At 42.8% G+C, this 18,753-nt stretch overlaps 1 protein-coding gene across 1 annotated transcript; it reads left to right on the top strand.

Annotated features, from left to right (window-relative positions):
• The first annotated feature begins 329 nt into the window (after window positions 1-329).
• Window positions 330-11,650, top strand: CHMP4B (charged multivesicular body protein 4B). Its single transcript, XM_081914527.1, has 5 exons — window positions 330-929; window positions 8,317-8,494; window positions 9,097-9,211; window positions 9,550-9,676; window positions 10,842-11,650. Exons 1-5 carry the CDS (start codon window positions 740-742, stop codon window positions 10,907-10,909), a joined length of 678 nt encoding a protein of 225 aa, XP_081770653.1. The 5' UTR covers window positions 330-739; the 3' UTR covers window positions 10,910-11,650.
• Window positions 11,651-18,753: the final 7,103 nt, after the last annotated feature.

The following is an 18,753-nucleotide window of genomic DNA, read 5'->3' as shown; positions in this document are numbered from 1 at the left end:
GACTCTCCCTTCCCTGCACCTGCTTCTCTCTCCCTCATGGTAGGGCCCGCCCTGTATGGGACATCATCTAATGCTTTGGGGGAGGACAGGACTACATCTCCCAGCGTTCAACTGATCACACACACACACAGAGAGAGAGGGGGGGGAGGGAGAGAGTTAAAAACAAAAACAAAAAAACACCCAGGCTCGTGCGAGCGCTCCTCGCGCGTCGCCAAGTGACGTCACCCCCTCAGAGAACGAGGAAATCCTCTGAGTGAAAAAACTACGGCAACCGGCAGCCCTTGCGTGTTATTTACATACTCGCAGCCTGTTGAGTAGCCAGGGCTGGGGAAGAAGGCTGTGGGCGGAGCCGCCGTTGCCGTGGCGCCCGGAGTGACGTGAGAGAGATCTCGGGCGGTCCTACCGGGAGGCCGTGAGTCAGTCAAGGGGCAGCCGAGGCTGACGTGCCGGCGGGGGCTTTGCGTGTGTGGCATCTGTGTGTCAGTCAGGGAGTGGTCACCGTGAGGGCTCGGGCCTGTGAGAGGCCCTACAGCCGCCGCCGCCGCCGCTGGTGCTGGTGGAGGGGCCTCTCCGGTCGGGAGGAAGGCGGAGGCGGTGTCTCTTTCCTGGCGTTTTGCCTCAGCACCGGCGGTCTTCGGCCGGCCCCGCTTCCCTCCCTCACGGTTGCTCCTATCGTAACCGGGAGGTCGCGGGGTGCCGCCGTTTCTCCGCTGCCGCTTTCTCCGCCTGCGGCCCAGCCATGTCGGGGCTGCTGGGCAAGCTGTTCGGGACGGGGGGGAAGGGCGGCGGCAAGGGGCCTTCCCCCCAGGAGGCCATCCAGCGCCTTCGCGACACGGAGGAGATGCTGAGCAAGAAGCAGGAGTTCCTGGAGAAGAAGATCGAGCAGGAGCTGGGGGCGGCCCGCAAACACGGCACCAAGAACAAGCGCGGTGAGCGGGGCGGGAGGAGGAAGAGGTGGCTTCTCTCCTCGGGTGGGACTTCTTTTCAAAGTTCCCTTTATTTATATGCTGATTTCCCACCCACACAGTGAACTGCGCCCAAAGCGCCTCGTAATAACCGCTAGCGGAGTCGCTGTCAAAATGCGTAACATCTTCGGGGAAGGGGAAGCAACTTTACAGAACACCTAAAGTGCATCCAAGTAAGGCAAAATAAGATAGGTAGATATAAATCTGTAAATAAAAGACTTTCAGTATTATAGTTACTCCGTTTGATACTTAACAAGCAAAGCACAAATCAAAGCTTGCAGACCTAAATAAAGAAAGCTGACCAACGGGACCAGTGCTGAACATACTCCAAGGGGCCACAGCAGCCTAAAGTCTACCTGTGGCAAGAGGGATGTAGAGACAGAAAGGTGCTTGGACCTTTCTAAAGGAAAGGATGGTGCTGGGGTCGGTTAGAGCAAAGTAAAAACACAGCCTAATAGGTAGGAAGAGAGCTTGCTTCACAATGTTGTGTATCACACTCAGAGATAAGACACCTTGCAATCTGTAGATTTTTACTTTCACTTAAATGTGCCTAAGATTGCGGTATTAGTGGCATTTTTGCCTTAAAAGCCTCCAGGGCATAGGCGCCGACTCCATGGGGCTTGAGGGGGCCCGAGCCCCCTCAAAAATTCGTTTGGGGGGGCTCCGCCCCCCCAATAATCTCCGGCGCCCCTCCAGCAGAGCGCCATCGCCGCCCCTCCCCCAGCCCAAAATGCACAGGGAGGGGCGGGCTGCATGCCTCCTGCCCTCCCTCCCGAGCAAAAGCTCCACCCAATTTCCTTTGGAGCTGATTAATAGGCGCAGCACGCTCTCCCCTATTCGCTCACGAGGAGGCGGCGCCACTTTATTTGCATATTCATGAGCTTATTTATTATTCATGAGCTTTCCCGGCCCCCCCCCCCCCAATATTTTTTATAAGTCCGCGTCCCTGCTCCAGGGTAATGTTCAGCCTACTAAGAACACAAAATCTACTGGTCAATTGCGATCTACTGGTCAATTGCGATCTACTGGTCAATTGCGGGGTGGCCCTGGTTGAAATGCAGAAAGCATTATCTCTAGATTGTTCGTGAAGTTTTACATGGAATTTAATTGAGGTCATTCTGCAATATGTAGCTCTGGGATTGTAACCAGTGTAAGATATCTATGGAAGCCGCCCAGAGTGGCTGGGGAAACCCAGCCAGATGGGCGGGGTACAAATAATAAATTATTATTATTATTATCCTGTTCAATCTTGGGACAACTTAGGTCCACCCTCCAATGACAATGTAGATCACTGCCAGTTTTTTATACTGTGAATAGATCAGTGTCTTGGGACTTCAGTGTGCCTGCCCTACAGTAAAAGTCTCTTTCATTTTCTCAGGCCATTAATAGCATTTGCATCTTGAACTCTCCTGGTTTGGGGCCCATATACACATAAAAGTGTAAGGTAGCAGATGCCTTGTTTCTATAGTTTGGACTTAATTCTTTATGCCAGCAATTTGCTGTACATCTTTCCTGCTCTTACTCTTTTCCCATCCCTCTTTGAATTTTGCTCTTCTAGTTCTGCTGTAGCATTCAGATCTTGGGTTAGTTTGAGTGGGATTCTGCGAGGGAGTACCTTAGGGTTAGCCTCTAGATACAGCATCTTTTCTATGTCCCTGCTCAGTTTTGGGTTGCTTCCTTGGGGCTGCATCCAGACCTGTGCAGGGCAGGGAGGCAGCTGGGTACACTTGCCCCAGGCCTCAGAGGACTAAGTTGGCTGGGGTGTGCTAGGGGCCTGTCAGACTTATGCTGTCATGTCAAGAACAGGACTTCTCCCTCAGGCCTCAAACAAGCTCTGCATGGGCCTGGCTGCATCCATTTGAAGCCTAGACCTAGGTAGGAACCTGCACTTTGTGCAGGGTGATCTGTAATCTTTAAACTAGCACCAACATTGTATTTCCTCATTGAGGCTAAGTTCTAAGCTAATCTCTTGTCAGGGTCAGTATTCCTTATTTCTTAGTTGAACCTGAGGCACATTGAAAAGATATTAAACAAGAGGCTGTTTATCTTATCTCATTTATGAAGCTGCAGTATATGTTCCATGTTATGTTGCTCAGGACTATTTTCCTTTAATTGACACTGTCTCATTCTTATCATGGATTTGCGATTTAGTGTGCTGTGCATGCTTATTGTATTTAGAAGCAACAGGGTCTCCTTACAGTAATACTGGAACTTTTTATCTCCACAGCAGAATATGTTTCTGTGTATACAATTTATGTACATTCTTTACCATTTATTTCTGTTGTCAGCTTTTATAACCATGACTTGTAAAAAATGCCAAAATAAAGGGAGAAAGCTATAGGCTTCTTTAATTCATCATCTGGCTAGTTGGAAAAGCTTAGTTTGCTGATATGGCAAATGCTTCATTTACAAAAGAATGCTGCACTTTATGCTGTAATGCAATTTATTGACAGCTGATGTGGTGTTGTGGTGAGGAGATTGAGCTGCAAATCAAGATGTCCCCTGTTTGACTCTTACTGTTCATTAGGTAGCCGTAGAATGATGCTGGTCTGCTTTGCAGGATGGTTGTAAAGATCACAACAAAATAATTTCTGAATAGGAATATTTCATTAAAGTACCACACTAGTCAGTGTGGGAGAAGATACTTGCTTCTTGCTTACTTGTGACAGTAGTTCTTACTACCTTGAGACTAGACTGAGGGCTAGCTTGGGCATGTTGAAGGTCTGAGATCAGAATCTCCTATATGCTTGTAAACCTCAAAACAGCTATGGGGAAGGAACACTAGGAAAGGTGTTTAAAATGAGCAAGCAAGCAAACAAACAAAAATCTCATGCTATTTCCCTGATCTAAATCATCCCCTAAGCTTCAGGAGGAAAATGTCAGGCACAGATGTACATTTCAGCAATGTCTTGTCATTCTTCTTAAAATTAAAGTGTTACTGCATCCATTCATGTTGATTAGCGTGCATAGAATTAGAGAAAAATTCCTATGGTTGTCCCCCCAAACTTGCCAGTTTTGGCAGAAGTCATGGTGTGTGTATGTACAATATTGTGTGTTGCAAGTGCCTACCATTATGAAATTTGAGCAGTAGAGCTCCACTATTCTCTATCTGCTAATAGTCAAAAAGACATTTGCAGTGAGGTCAAGGAAGTTAAAATTTGAAAAACCTATTCCCTGATGTATACAACTCTCAAACTCTCGATGAGTAAGGACTTTCCCTTCATGTGAAGAAAGCTGCAGCAGATTGAGCAGACGAGACCAATAGTGTGTCCAACAGTCAAGATGGCAGTTACTGCACGTGCTGTAGAGGAAAGTGAGGGGCAGATGGGGCTCATCAACCTGGGAAGGTAGCCCATCTAAGAGACGGAAATCTCTGGTCCTAAACCTCCACTGCCTTGTGGGACATCTTCGGAGAAGAAAAGGCTAAGGAGCAAACCCTACACAAATCCAGAGTGGCGTCCCTAAGGTGGTGGGATGGCACCTTATACACCGCCTTCCGGTCAGCTACTCCTGCAGCCAAGCTGATGCAAAATGTATTGCTCTGCTTTTCTTTGGGCCACATCAGCAAGGCAGAGAGGAGGATTTTGTCATCTGGGCAGCCCAGGACCTCCATACATACGGCCCAGGCTTGTTCCCTGGGGAGGTTACTTTGGTGCTTGGTTTGACTTCACCCCCAGAGGTGCAGTCCATTGTTTCTTGAGACAGATGGATGCCGCAACAACTCTATTCCAAAGATTCTTAAAATACTATAAAGATGCATTTTTAGAGAGGATGATACAAAAAACATAGGTTGAAACTGTAAGCTGATCTTCTGCTATGGTCACCAGTTGATTATAAATCTTGGTACAAGTGCATTTAAAACTGCATTTCAGTCCTTTGCACAGAAATGACAATAGCAAGAAAGAATCTGTTGAGCAGCAACGTAGCACATTTGAAACCTGTCTACGTCCCATCAAAATGAATGAAATTGCACTAAAGTTGTCAGTATCCCAATTTCCACTGCAGATTGCTGTTTACGTTGAGTTCAGTCTTAAGAGTTCCACAAGAATCTGCATGCAGTTCTTAATGAGTGAAGTTTAGTGCTTCTGATGATGCGAGTTAGTGATTCAAGTTTATTGAGTGCTAAAAGGAATTTTTTGCTATAAAGGAGAATTGCTATTCCTTAATTTGCAAGTCTCTTTTAAGAGGCATAATAGATTAGGGTCATCTCTGGTGTAACATACAGTGTAAATAATGGAGCATAACTTCATATGACTGGGATGTTGAGGCTTCTGTTTTCCCTGCTTACTGAAATGTTCAGATTCATAATATTGCAAAGAAGATGCTAAATTTTATTATCATCTCTTAAGAAGTTATCTTTTTACCTCTGGATAGATAATGCTCTGGTAATAAATACAATTAATTTTTAGTTCAGTTGGGATTTATAACAAGAACAATTTTGCTGTACATGCTTTGGAAATGACTTGTAAAAAAATTCAGTGCCTGAAAACTTCATTGTAACAGAACACTATAGTTATTCTCACAATTGCCTGATTCAGATGATCAAAATGACTTACTGCCACCTGACACTTAAATGCCCAGAAACAACAGTCTGCCCAGGTGGTATATGAACAGATCTATTTCAGTGTTGCCCTGCGTCATACATTAATTTAACTTGTGTTGTTGCTGAAAATAGGTAAAGTTGCATAGGGTTAGGCAACAAACTGGACTGCTATTCGTAGAATAGCATCATAGGATTCTTTGAAAAGATGGTTTTTAGAAGATAATGTAACTCATCCTGGCAGAAACAGTGCAGTGGCTCTACCATAACACTTGACCTACAGTTTGAATGTTTTACAGTGGAAAGCAGCTCAAATTCCAGCATTCATAGAGGGCAGCCAGATGAGGGAAACTTCTAAATGTTGGCTTTGTTTATTTCTTGAAAAGGTTTTACAAACTGCAGATGGCTGGAGCTGTATTCCTGCTCAGTATAATTCCTGTTTAAGGTTTTAAACGATAAATTCATTTAATTAGGAACTTTCAGTGGGCAGTGGATAATGGTAACTGTTGCATCTTAATTTTAATGGTATAATGAAATTTCCTTTGCTATAGATGTTTAGCTCTTAAAATTAAAAACGGACACCTGATTGCATACTATTTAATGTGAATAGTTTTGTATAGCCATTTTAGTTTTGTAACTGGCTATAATTCTGCTTGAGTACCAATGACTACATCAGTTCTAACTGCCCCAAACTGATTCGCTTCCATGTGTACCAGGCAGCCTAGTTTCTTGTATCTTGTTCAGTATTCCTGTTTGCATTTTCCAGTTCTCCACTATGATGACATGCTAGAGTGAACTAGAAAATCCACACCCATGCAGAGGATTGCCTCCTTTTTTATATATAAGATTTTATTAAAGGTTTTTCATAATACAATACAGTAAAAGAAACTAATCTAAATAAAAACAAAAAAAGAGAAAACATAGTCATATGCCTTGCTTGATTACCATATTTTCTGGTGTATAAGACGACTGGGCATATAAGACGACCCCCAACTTTTCCAGTTAAAATATAGAGTTTGGGATATACTCGCCGTATAAGACTATCCCTCTTCCAATGCACACCAAATAAAAATTAGAAAGACCAGTCCCCAGTCTGGCTCGGAAATCCACTCCACTTCCCGGGGGGGTGGGGTGGCGTGGCCGGGTCCATTTAAAGAGAGGAGCGAGCTGGAGGGCTTCCTCTTTGGCTCGCTTCCTCAGTCGCTAGGACGTCACTGAACTTCACTCGGTTATTGCTTTTGTTGGACCTGCTGAAGCATTTTGGGGGATTTTTTACTGCTTTTGTTGAGCCGCGCTCATGGAATTTGCTTGGGACGTGGAACAGCTGACAGGCGCTGTTTCAACCCAGGGTGGCTGGAAAAAAGCCTTTGTCAGACGCCCCGATCAATTGGCAGTGGGTGAGTCCATCGCTGTGCGTGGGGAGCAGGGCATTTGAGGGGAGTGCTGCCTCAATTGCCGCTCTCGCTTTACAACTTTGCCGCCCTCGTGGCAAAAAAGCTTCCGGGTTTCTCTGTTCCCAGCCACCTGCCCCTCTTAGCTTCCCCTGCCCAAACTGCTCCCTTCGTTGTTGCCCTCGCAGCATCATAATCGGCTCCCCCCCCCCCGCCGTTTTCTACCTTTGCTTACTCCTTCGGCTGTGCCACGCACTGCTGCACTTAATGCTGTTGTTGGTTCCCTGCCTTTGTTGTGAGCATTTCCTTTTCTTTTACTGCGGGGGCTGCTTGGGTGAGGCAGCGGCCACATGTCTAGTTGCTGGGGCAACGCAAGGCTGCCATTTTGGTCCACATGGTCTAATACCAGGAGTGGTTAGGGTCGTTCTGTTGCTGGTGATTGGGGAGGCTTCTGGGGCCAATTTCCAAGTGTATTTCTGCTTCATCTAGAGAGCTGGGTGTCTTCTGATTTAATTTGCTGTCGTTTTGTTCTTTGGTGGGGAGTTGCTGCAGGAGCTGCTGCTGTAGCCAGCGGATAAGACAACCCCCGACTTTTGAGAAGATTTTCCTGGGTTAAAAAGTAGTCTTATACACCAGAAAATACAGTACTTGAATATGCTTATCTCCTTTCATAGCAGCCTCTGAAGAAGTGCAGGAATGGAGGGGTGTGTGAAATTTCCAATGCTGACAAGTGCCCCCGCCAAGCTGAGTTTTAGTTGACACCAAGAAATGGGAGATCCTTATTGCCTCACTTTTTCCTTGAGGAGAACGTGCCCTAGGGGTGGCTCTCCTGCATCTACTTATGCCTGCCCTGTACCAAATGTATTTGCTTACTCAGGGTGTTCTCTTCTCTTTCCTGCCCCCAAAGTATCTTAGATGGTGGTCATATAAAATGTTTCCATTTCTTGCATAGTGACTAAGACAAAACATCCAGATTTTATGCATTTCTTGTGTCCATTTTACTTTACATTCTTGTGTAGTTTGAATAATTCTTTGAGCCTTCTCTCTCATTACCTGCTAGTCTACCATATTAGAAAGATTGAATGAAGGTTTATTTGTCAACAAGCCTGTCATGCCTTGTGTGCTAAGCATCTAAGCTTCTAGTACTTGGCTGTTGGCTGTAGATCCTGCAATTTGATACTGAGAAGACAAACAACTCAACAACAAAATTGATTTGCTTAGAGAAAGACACCTATTGGTAACAAAAGTTAATTAAACTGGGAACACAAAAGATGTGAGAGGCATAACTGGTAGCATAAATTTTAAGTGGTTTTAGAAGTGGCTTGTAGAAGTGGCTTGTAGAAACAGTTTTAAGTGGCTTGTAGAAACAGTTTTAGATGCACATTGTATATCAATCATCATTTGTCTTGTTTTTGTCCAGCTGCACTTCAAGCCCTAAAACGAAAGAAGAGGTATGAGAAGCAGCTTGCACAAATCGATGGCACATTATCAACAATCGAATTCCAGAGGGAAGCCCTGGAAAATGCCAACACCAACACTGAAGTGCTCAAGAATATGGGATTTGCTGCCAAAGCAATGAAAGCTGCTCACGACAACATGTAAGATGCTCTTCATCATTGGTTCATTGAATGGGCCAATTTTTCATTGAGTGCAGTACAAAGGGACACATTCAATCTTTGCCCATATTCTCTCTTTTTTGGATAGTTCTGGACAGTTACTATAAACCAGTCTGCACACAGTAACTCAAATTCTGCATTGTGCAGCGGGACATGTTTCTATAAAAGTATGCACAGACATGGTATAAGCTTTCAAGTAACTGCTCATGCCAAGTATCTTTACATGTAGACATGCTTTATCTGTAAGCAGCATATAGTTTGAAAAGCATGTGGCTTTCATGGTTAAAGTCTTTGGATTTTACTTCCAGATTATGCAACTGAATAGATGCAAACACGTTATAATTATTAGAGCAACCAGTTATTACTGTTAGAATTTTTATTTAAATTAGTCTGAATTCTTGCTCAGGAAATAATGATTTCAATGGAAGAAGTGTGTTTTAAATCAGCATTATTGTTTTCTTAATGATTTGAATTAGTTTGCCCTGGTGGTTAGCTGATTATTTCCTTGAAGCTATTGAGACGTGTAATGATCTCCAAGACTAAACAGGTGAATGGTTCAAATAACTTAAATCCTTTTCCTACAGGGATATTGACAAAGTAGATGAACTAATGCAAGACATTGCAGAACAGCAGGAGTTAGCAGAAGAAATTTCAACAGCTATCTCCAAGCCTGTGGGAATCGGTGAAGAATTTGATGAGGTAAGTACCAAACAGCTTAAGACAAGTATGACGTTTGTACACATACAAACTTAAGGATATCGAAACATACTTCTTGTGACTCAAAATATTATGTAATGAGAACAAACTCATGAATTTTCCATCTTAAATAACAACAGAAATGTGAGTTTAGTACTCTGACTTGCTCTTAGGAACAACAGAATAATTTGGATATGTAAACGTTTTGAGACACCTAGAATGCCCAGTTGTGTTGAGTTGGACATGAAGGTTTCTTACAATTATATGATGTTACAAAATTGGCAACAGTGATTTCTGGTGCTAGCATCTGTAACTGCAGCGTCTCTCTCCTTCAATAATAGGATGAACTGATGGCTGAACTAGAGGAACTTGAACAGGAAGAATTGGATAAAAACTTGCTGGAGATCAGTGGTCCTGAAACAGTTCCACTTCCCAATGTGCCCTCAATATCTATACCTTCAAAACCAGGTGAGTGCCTTGCAAATGCTAAAGACATGAGCATCTTATAACAAGTCTATTTGTCAAAAAAGCATTGTAATATGCCATTCTTGTGATTTTATTTCTCAACTACTGTGCACAATTTACACATACTAATCTGTTTCACAGAAGGAAAGCCAGTTAAGTTCCCTGGTTATCTTTATCTACAGATCTAAAGTCATGGTTCTCAAAGCTGGGGGGGGGGGGGCTTCCTCAGGGTATATTTCTGACACCTTAGACCCCACAAGCAGTTTTCTGATCGCCTATTCCAACTAATCAATGGTTTCCAGGTTGGAATATTTCATTTGCTTTTATTCCCCCAGGGATGAGAACAATTGTCTCTTGAAAAAAAGGAACTTGGGTGACAAAATTCTTCCCCCATACCTTTAGTTTGAGAATCACTGTCTTGGGTATGAGAATAAATGGATGTGGTTCTGGTTAAAATCCCTTTCCCATTGTGTTGTAGCATTGCACAGTTCTGATGGCAGCATGCAGATGTTGCCCATGTGTGGACAACACAGCAAGGAGCTTTTTAAACATGCCCTCCATTTTTCCATATAACCTGGCATACCACCCCAGGGAAGCAAGCACCACTTTAAAACACTGCCTGCCATTTGGCTACTAAGCCATATTTAAGGAGCTTCTATTGACATAATCCCTAGAGAACTAGGGCTTGGATACCTGAAAGTATCCCTTTTAGGCTCCCATCTAGGCCTCTCCATTTCTTGAGATCATTGGAAGAGGCTGTCACTGGTTGTGCCACTGTCACAGATGTACATTATGCAGCAATCTGGGAGAGGGTTTTTGGTGGCCCCTGCCTTGTAGAGCTTCCTCTTTTCTGAAATAAGGCAAGCAACTCTTGAATTTTCAGAACATGCTTAGTACTTGTTCACTCAGGTATTTTGTTGGTTGCTAAAATAATTTCGGGGGGGGGGGTGTGTATTTGTCTGACATAATTTTGTTGTGATTTTAAATATTTGATGATGATAGTTTTTGTTTTATTTTATTTTATTGTATTATGTTTACATGCCATGAACTGCTCTTGTATTGGCCAGATGAAGAGTGCGTAAAATACCTAAACTAAAATAAATACATTGAGCAACTGCAGACAATCACAACACAGTGCTTAATCTTGTGGTGTTGTGTCTTTTTCTAGCTAAGAAGAAAGAAGAAGAAGAGGATGATGACATGAAAGAGCTAGAAGCCTGGGCTGAAAACATATAACTACACCAGCTGCCCAGCTGGAGAAACAACTGAGACTCTGCTCACCTGTTGCTACAGGTGCATGTATGGGTGGGAGACATCATTAAGCGCAACGCCTTTACTTCTTTAATCCCATAGCTGTGGGAATTGCATTCTGCATAGCATGGTCTGAGCAAGGGAAACAAAGTTTCCAAAGAAAGTTGCCTGCAGTTTAGGGTGTTGACTTACTTTAAATAATAAACCTTATTGGCAAAATTCCAACATTCACCTTCTGGACTATGGTAATGCCACTGCTGGATCACCATCTTTCAGAGTACTGGCCATGCTAAATCTGACTCGGGATACGAAGCCTGTAACTTAATTTGATGGAAACGCTTTTAGAAGTCTTGTAAAGTATTTCAAAAGGAAAAGTCATAAGCCGTTATTGGCTTATTATGCTTAGATGTACAAATGCATCACTTAGGCTTTTAGTTCTTTAAAGTCTCTATTTATATCCATTGGTGGCATTGACACTCCTCTCTCCGCATTACACTCACTTGGTCGCTGTTCCCAGTTGGATTTGGTGAGGTGGATTTGGAATGTTGAAGTAATTCTATGATGGAAATAGGTGAAATTGACACTAGCTGTACATTTTTCTACATAGCACCTGGAATGTTGATTGCTATCTGTGATATCCAATTCCCATTCAGACACAAACATACATTTATTTTAAATAAGGATCTATGGTTTGCACTGTATTAAATACCTTGATTGATTTTCGTACCTGCCTGCTGTCTTCACTATGCATGTATGTAACAGAAACTTGGAGAACCTTGTTGGGATTTCCCCCACCCCATTTTGTACATTCTCTGGTACTTCGGTCTTCCTTCGAGGCAGAAGTGTAGATATCCAAGTAGTGCCATATGTGCCACTTTGGTTCTTAAGTTGAATACAGTGGTGCCTCGCAAGACGAAATTAATTCATTCTGCGAGTTTCTTTGTCTTGCGGATTTTTTGTCTTGTGAAGCACGGATGCACCCTGGTATTAACGGTTTTAAGAAAACGGAAACAAACTCGCAAGACGTTTCGCCTTGCGAAGCAAGCCCATAGGGAAAATCGTCTTGCGAAGCAACTAAAAAAACTAAAAACCCTTTCGTCTTGCATGTTTTTCGTCTTGCGAGGCATTCGTCTTGCGAGGTACCACTGTATTCAGAATAGTATCTGCTAGAAATACTAATACATTCTCCCCTCCCTCCAAATGAACAGAGTTTGAATAGTGCTAAGCCGTGCCTATTTTTGAAAGCTTACTGCTGTGTCAGCCCATCTGATGTTGAATCCATTTGCCACATGGTGTTCATTAATTTGCTACAAACAACAACTCTGTGCCAGAGCCAGAAGCATTGCCTTGGTTAATAATAGAAGGGCCTTTGCTCTTCATTCTGCATAAGTACATCATACGTCTTTCAGCATTCTATATGGAACTCTGCCGCCAAGTATTTGTATAAAAGAAAGAAAACAGACAACCGCTACTGAAAATACACAACATCCCACAGTAACTATCTTAGTATTGGTTTTGGAAAGGCTTAGTCCAAGTGCTGGCTGAGGCAGCTGTCTTGGCAGTTTCTCCATAATATGGTAAAAAACTCATTTGAAAATTTCCCTGGGGTATAGCTGAAGATTATAGTCTGATATGCATTATGGTTGCTGCTGCTTTCAGCATACCCTTGTTTCCTATTAATGGTGTCCTTGTGTTTCTTATATCCGTGGATGTTCTCCTCCTCAGGATTGTGTGCTCATGTTCTCAAGAATGGTAAATTATGCAATTGTAATTAATGTTCTCATGCATTCCTCTGCCCCCATGCACCATAGGGGATGTGCAACCCCCCCCCCCCCCAAAAGTCAAGGGCTGATCTCCAATGCTAGTTATGATCAGAGTAGCCCCATTAAAATGAATGGGCTTTGAAGTCCATTGATTTTAATTAGTCTATCTCAGTATGATTTAATGTGAAATATATTCCTTCCATGTAGTTCTGAAGTAGCTACAATTTTGTCTGGTCATCTCGAACCCCTGTCACGTGGCTTCCAGTGGAAATTGTCTAATTTTGTCTCTTTCAAAGATGGCTGGAATACAGTGATACACGCTACATTGCCGGTCCCTTTTGTAGATTTGTACTTGCAGTAATCCCCACTCTGTTATTAAAGCTGATCATCCTATTGAGGACCATGATTGCAAGGGTTTAGAAAATTAGCCAGAGTGCCTAAATGAGATTCTTCTGAACCAGAGAGCTGTAATAAGTCTAATCAATATAATGAATATGTTAAACCCCTTATTTCTGCTTCCGTGGACTAAGTCCCAGAGTCACATCTGTATATGGCTTTCACAGTTGTTCTACCTTTTCCTTTCCCCTTTTTCCTGCCTATACTATTGTATTCACCTGGAATTCTCTCTTTAATTACAAATAATACAAAATTCATTATAAAAATTATGGGGAAAAGTACAATCAAAGGCTGGAAGGGCTTCTCAAATTAAGTCTTGTTTACAAGCTCCCTTCGTATATTATCTTGCAGACAACTTATTACAGTCAAACCTCGGTTCCCAAACAGCTCCGTTTTGGAACGTTTCGGCTCCTGAATGCCAAAAACCCGGAAGTAAATGTTCTGGTTTTCAAACGTTTTTTGGAAGCTGAATGTCCAACGCAGCTTCCGCTTGAGTGCAGGAAGCTCTTGCAGCCAATTGGAAGCTGTGCCCTGGTTGTCAAGTGTTTTGAAAGCCGAACGGGCTTCTGGAACACATTATGTTCGACAACCGAGGTCTGACTGTAAAAGGGCAACCATTATGATTATATTCCTCATCCTAGTACATGATATGATCAATTTTTAAAGAATTTATAACTTTATTGATTTTCCTGAGAAACATCAGTAAAAACAGAAATGGCACAATGTATTAAATTATCCCATGTCCTTCCCTCTGGATTACAAATGTAAGACAGTTTAATAAAATCAACTTCGCATTTCTAGAATGTACATCTCTATAACATCAGTGACTTTGTACTTCTCAAAAATAGATCCATCCTGTTAACAGCTTCATCTAGAGCTGTATGAAACAAATCATACAGTTTAGGTGCATGTAGTCTAATCTTAAGGTGCCTTTGTTACATATCTTTAGGCGCCAGGCAAAAACATTCCTCTTCTCCCAGGCCTTTGGCTATTTAAACAATCTATGGCCTTTTAAAATGTGTGGGGTGGTTATTGCTTTTGTTTGTTACTTTGTTATGTATTTTTGTGTTTTATATTGTAAACCGCCCTTTGATCCTTGAATGAAGGCAGTATAGAAATTTAATTAATAATAATAATTAGATACTCATAAAATCATTCTCCCAAACATGATCACTGTTTACAATGCCTTTGTCAGGAAAGTAGTATTCTTGGTTTGATGCTCATATTTGAGAGTGTCCTTCCTTACTCTGAAATTTGATGGCTGTTCAGAATAGATCATATAGTTGTGGCACTGTATGTTCTTCCAAGCATTTTATTTCTCTGCCTCTCCACTTTTCAGAGTTTGATTTATCTTACTTACCAGAGCTGGTTGGTAATCAGGAATTTTAGCCTTCAGAGTAATCACTGATGTTTATTTGTTGATGGTTTGTGTAATGCTTAAGCTTTAAGATTTCACATGAGATATGCAGTGGGATGATCCATGTACGTATCTGCATTTCAGCCTTGGCCATTCACAAATCAATGGAATACAGTACTTAACTGAGCCACAGAAATGAAATTCCTGTATTTGAACACTGGGTGGCAACCTTACACCATTCCATGTAAAATGTGTAGTTCCTTAGGAAATCAGATGAATTTTGAAAGCTTATATATTATTATTTTCTTTTTATGTTCCTGTAGTTCCTCAGTACAGGTAGTTTAGGGGAACTAGCTATACATGGCCAGTCAGGTTATTTGCTGTTGTATATTAAGTGGAGTATTTTTTATCAAGGAACATAGGTAAAGGTAAAGGACCCCTGGACGGTTAAGTCCAGTCAAAGGAGACACTGGGGTGTGGTGCTCATCTCTGCTTTCAGGCCAAGGGAACCACTGTTTGTCCACAGACAGCTTTCCAGGTCATGTGGCCAGCATGACTAAACCGCTTCTGGCGCAACGAAAACCATGAAGGAAACCAGAGCACACGGAAACACTCTGGAATATAATGTGTGACTAGTGGGATGTGTAATTTATAGATCTGTTGAATCCTCTGCAGCACTGGTACAACTGCCTGCCATGATCTGCACTGCACTGTGAGCTAGTACCAGTGGGCAACCAACTCACATGATCTGTGCTATTGATATGTGCTTATGTCCTGTGCAAGAAATAGTGTTGACAGTGGAGTCTTAAAATTCTCCCGATTGCATATTTTCAATCTGTTCTGCAATAGTTAGGCGTGTAGGAAGCTGCCTTACTGCCAAGTCAGACCGTTAGTTCATCTGGCGCAGTATAGTCTTACAGTGACTGACAATGGCTCTCCATGGTTTGACAAGGAGTCTCTCCCAGCCTTATATAGAGATGCCAGGGGTCAAACCTTGGACCTTCTGCATGCAAAGCGGTTGCATCTACCACTGAGCTGCATCCCTTCCCTTGGTTGCCCTGATCAAATGATCTTTACAGGAAGGTGGGCTGGAGTGCAACCTTGCTGGTTCTTGATCTTTCTGTACCAGTAGGCTCTGTGGACTGGGTGTTGGAGGCACTGTAATATGGTGGTTCTGCTCTTATTTACAACATCAATGCCAGAGAGAATTGGGAAGTTCCTCAGTCCCCTGCTCCTTGTCCTGCAGGATACCATATTGTTGTCAATGCTGTTTGATATCTATATGTAGCCACTGGGAGTAATTGGGGTTTTGGAATGCAGTGTCATTAACACAACACCAAACTTCTCTCTTCCATCTGAATCAGGAGAGGCTGTTTAGGAGCTCAACCAGTGTCTAGAGCAGTGTTTCCCAACCTTGTGCCTCCAGCTGTTTTTGAACTACAACTCCCATCATCCCTGACTAGCAAGACCAGTGGCAAGGGATGATGGGAATTGTAGTCCGAAAACAGCTGGAGGCACAAGGTTGGGAAACACTGGTCTAGAGGCAATAATGGGCCAGATGAAAGGCAGTAACTTCTAAGACGAAGGTACTCTTGGGGAGCATTTCCTGGGTCCATGGAGTTTAGTTACAGTCAAACCTCGGTTCCTGAATGCCTCCGTTTTGAAACACTTCGGCTCCTGAATGCCAAAAACCCGGAAGTAATTGCTCTGGTTTTTGAACGATTTCCAGAAGCCAAAATGCTACAAGGCTTCCATTTTGAGTTTCCCTAATGTATTGAGGCTTCTGCTTTCAGTTTTTGGATGTTGAACGTTTTGGAAATCAAACAGTCTTCTTTAATGGATTACATTTGACAACCAAGGTTTGACCATACTGGTCTGTTCTGGATGGAGTTACCCTTCTCTTGGAGGTCATAGCTTGGGAATGCTCTTGAAGTTTCAGTGATACTCCTTGTCTGTGCCCAGTAAAACTCCTTGCTTTCCTCTGCAAATAGCAGCTTCACAAATCCTGCCCTTTGCTAGCTTACTATTGTCCCTGGTGATGGCTTTCCAGAGTTTCAGTTGGTTTAGCCATACCTGGATATGCTGAGGATTGAACCCAGGACTGTCTGATAGCAAAACGTGTGGTCTATCAATGAGCACTGAGGCTACTCCTCAAAGTCATACACCTCGCTTGATTACTTGAAGCTTTTTGTGTGAACTGACTCCAGTGAAAAGCATTATGTTTAGAAGGATCTGAGAAGATCTGGCTTAATAGTGAAATATTTTCAAACTACTACGTTAGTGTTATACGTATGACCTTCATCATTCATACATGCAAGTTGGTGCTCTGCTCCTGAAATCATAAACATGCATAGGTGAGCCACCCCTCCATTTTTGGCCCAGACACCTGTATCCAACAGACTGTTATCCTCCTCCATGTTAGATTTCTTGCTCATCAACTCCCACTGAAGCTGGTTTATTTAATGGATTTTGGTACAGCCTACTAAAATAGGGTCTTGTCCATGTTGGGAGGTTTCAGAGGTCGGCATGATACAAATGGAATCTGAATGTGCATGCCATGTAGTAACTCGCATTCTTGCTGCAGTACCAAAATGAGAATACGGTAAGCCCACGCCTAAAGCCAAAATTGTGTATAGTCAAAACACATTGGGTGCAATGTTGGGCAGGTCTTTTTTTCCCTTTCTGCCCCCCTCTTTAATTATTGTTGCCTGGTGCGTAAAGCAGAATGTGCACGAGTTAAATGTTTGTAGGTTGTGGGCTTACTGTAATGACAAGCACACGTGCAGTATTGATAAACCACCTGTAGATGCCACTCGTGTCCTGGCTGTATAGCAGCATCCTTCACTTCAGCAGTGGGTTTCTGTCTTATGTACACTGCTGTACATTCCCAGCAGTACAGGGTAGCGTTGTGTTATTGCAAGAGTCAGGTAATTATAGGAACAGTGATGTGAAAGCAAGGCTTCTGTCAGCAGAAAGTTCATCCCTACAATATTGTAGCCTTTGGGGGGTATGTTTCCTCTTTTAACAGTAAGTAGAGCGCTGTTGAAAAGCAATTAACTTAGACTTTAATGGCACAAAATTCTCATTGACTGCAGTGGAATTTGGTCCCCATAAGCATTTTGACAGATGAGACAGGTGCAGAAGGGGTTTCAGGTTCATTCACGCAACCTCTCCATGTGAAATCTTAAATAAATAAAATAAAAAATAGAAAACCACCAGCCTGGATTGTGCATAGCACATGGCGGCAAGCAGAAGGCTTGCTCACACATTACATTGAACACACAGGCAACTTTGCATGCGCAAGTATCTGTGGGAAAGAGTGTAGACTAGTTGATTTGTACAACTCAATCACTGTGTACACCGACTATGCACTTGTTGAATTAACATGTGAATAACTGTAGGACTGTACAGCTCAACTATCTGTGTGCACAGATCGTACACTTGTTGAATGAACTGCGTGAACAAATAAGGATTTCTCATGCAGCTGTGCAAGTTACATGAGGAAGAGTTGTAGTGGTCTGTTAGGCTGAATTAATGTGCTCACGATGAACAATTCAGAATAATCTCTCTTGGACAACAGGGTGATAAAAGGAGGACAAAAGGAGGATATAATCAATGTCCATATCTGGCAATGAGTGGAAATGGAGAAGGGAGAGCCATAAGTGAAGCAGATAAAGACAAATGAATGTCAGCTCCGACAGTAATTCCCGTTTCCCTTTGGCTCATTCAGATTTCAGATTTGGTGATTAGCATTCCCTCCCCTCGCTGAACTTGTTTTTGCCCAATGGTTATGTTATGTACTGAGTTATCCACTCTCGACTCTGAGTATATTTCAGGTTATTTATAGGTGATAAGTCCTGGGCATGGGGTTGTGTTGCTTACTTTGCAGGCAATGCCTGGAGATGCTGAATAGCACCTCCTTTTGCAGGCTGCTTTCCAGTGGCCAACCTTTGGTGCTAACCTGTCCTTGCTTTTGTGCTGTAAGCTGCATGTTTAATAATAATAACAATAGTAATAATAATAATAGTAGTAATAATAATAATTTATTATTTATACCCTGCCCATCTGGCTGGGCTTCCCTAGCCACTCTGGGCGGCCTTCAACAAAATATTAAAATACAGTAATGCATTAAAAGCTTCCCTAAACAGGGCTGCCTTCAGATGTCTTCTAAAAGTCTGGTAGTTGTGGTTCTCTTTGACATCTGGTGGGAAGGTGTTCCACAGGGCGGGTGCCACTACCAAGAAGGCCCTCTGCCTGGTTCCCTGTAACTTGGCTTCTCGCAGTGAGGGAACCGCCAGAACTCCCTTGGTGCT

The sequence above is a fragment of the Podarcis melisellensis genome (genome assembly GCF_964234715.1).
Source record: "Podarcis melisellensis genome assembly, chromosome: 6".
Lineage (NCBI taxonomy): Eukaryota > Metazoa > Chordata > Lepidosauria > Squamata > Lacertidae > Podarcis > Podarcis melisellensis.
This window is presented reverse-complemented; position numbering and strand designations above follow the sequence as displayed.

What these genes read in the sequence shown, in the direction of transcription:
- CHMP4B (XM_081914527.1), top strand. Translation starts at nt 740, where the DNA reads ATGTCGGGGCTGCTGGGCAAGCTGTTCGGGACGGGGGGGAAGGGCGGC. An exon ending in AAAGCTGCTCACGACAACAT is followed by an intron (nt 8,495 to 9,096) that starts GTAAGATGCTCT and finishes CTTTTCCTACAG; the next exon opens with GGATATTGACAAAGTAGATG. An exon ending in TCGGTGAAGAATTTGATGAG is followed by an intron (nt 9,212 to 9,549) that starts GTAAGTACCAAA and finishes CTTCAATAATAG; the next exon opens with GATGAACTGATGGCTGAACT.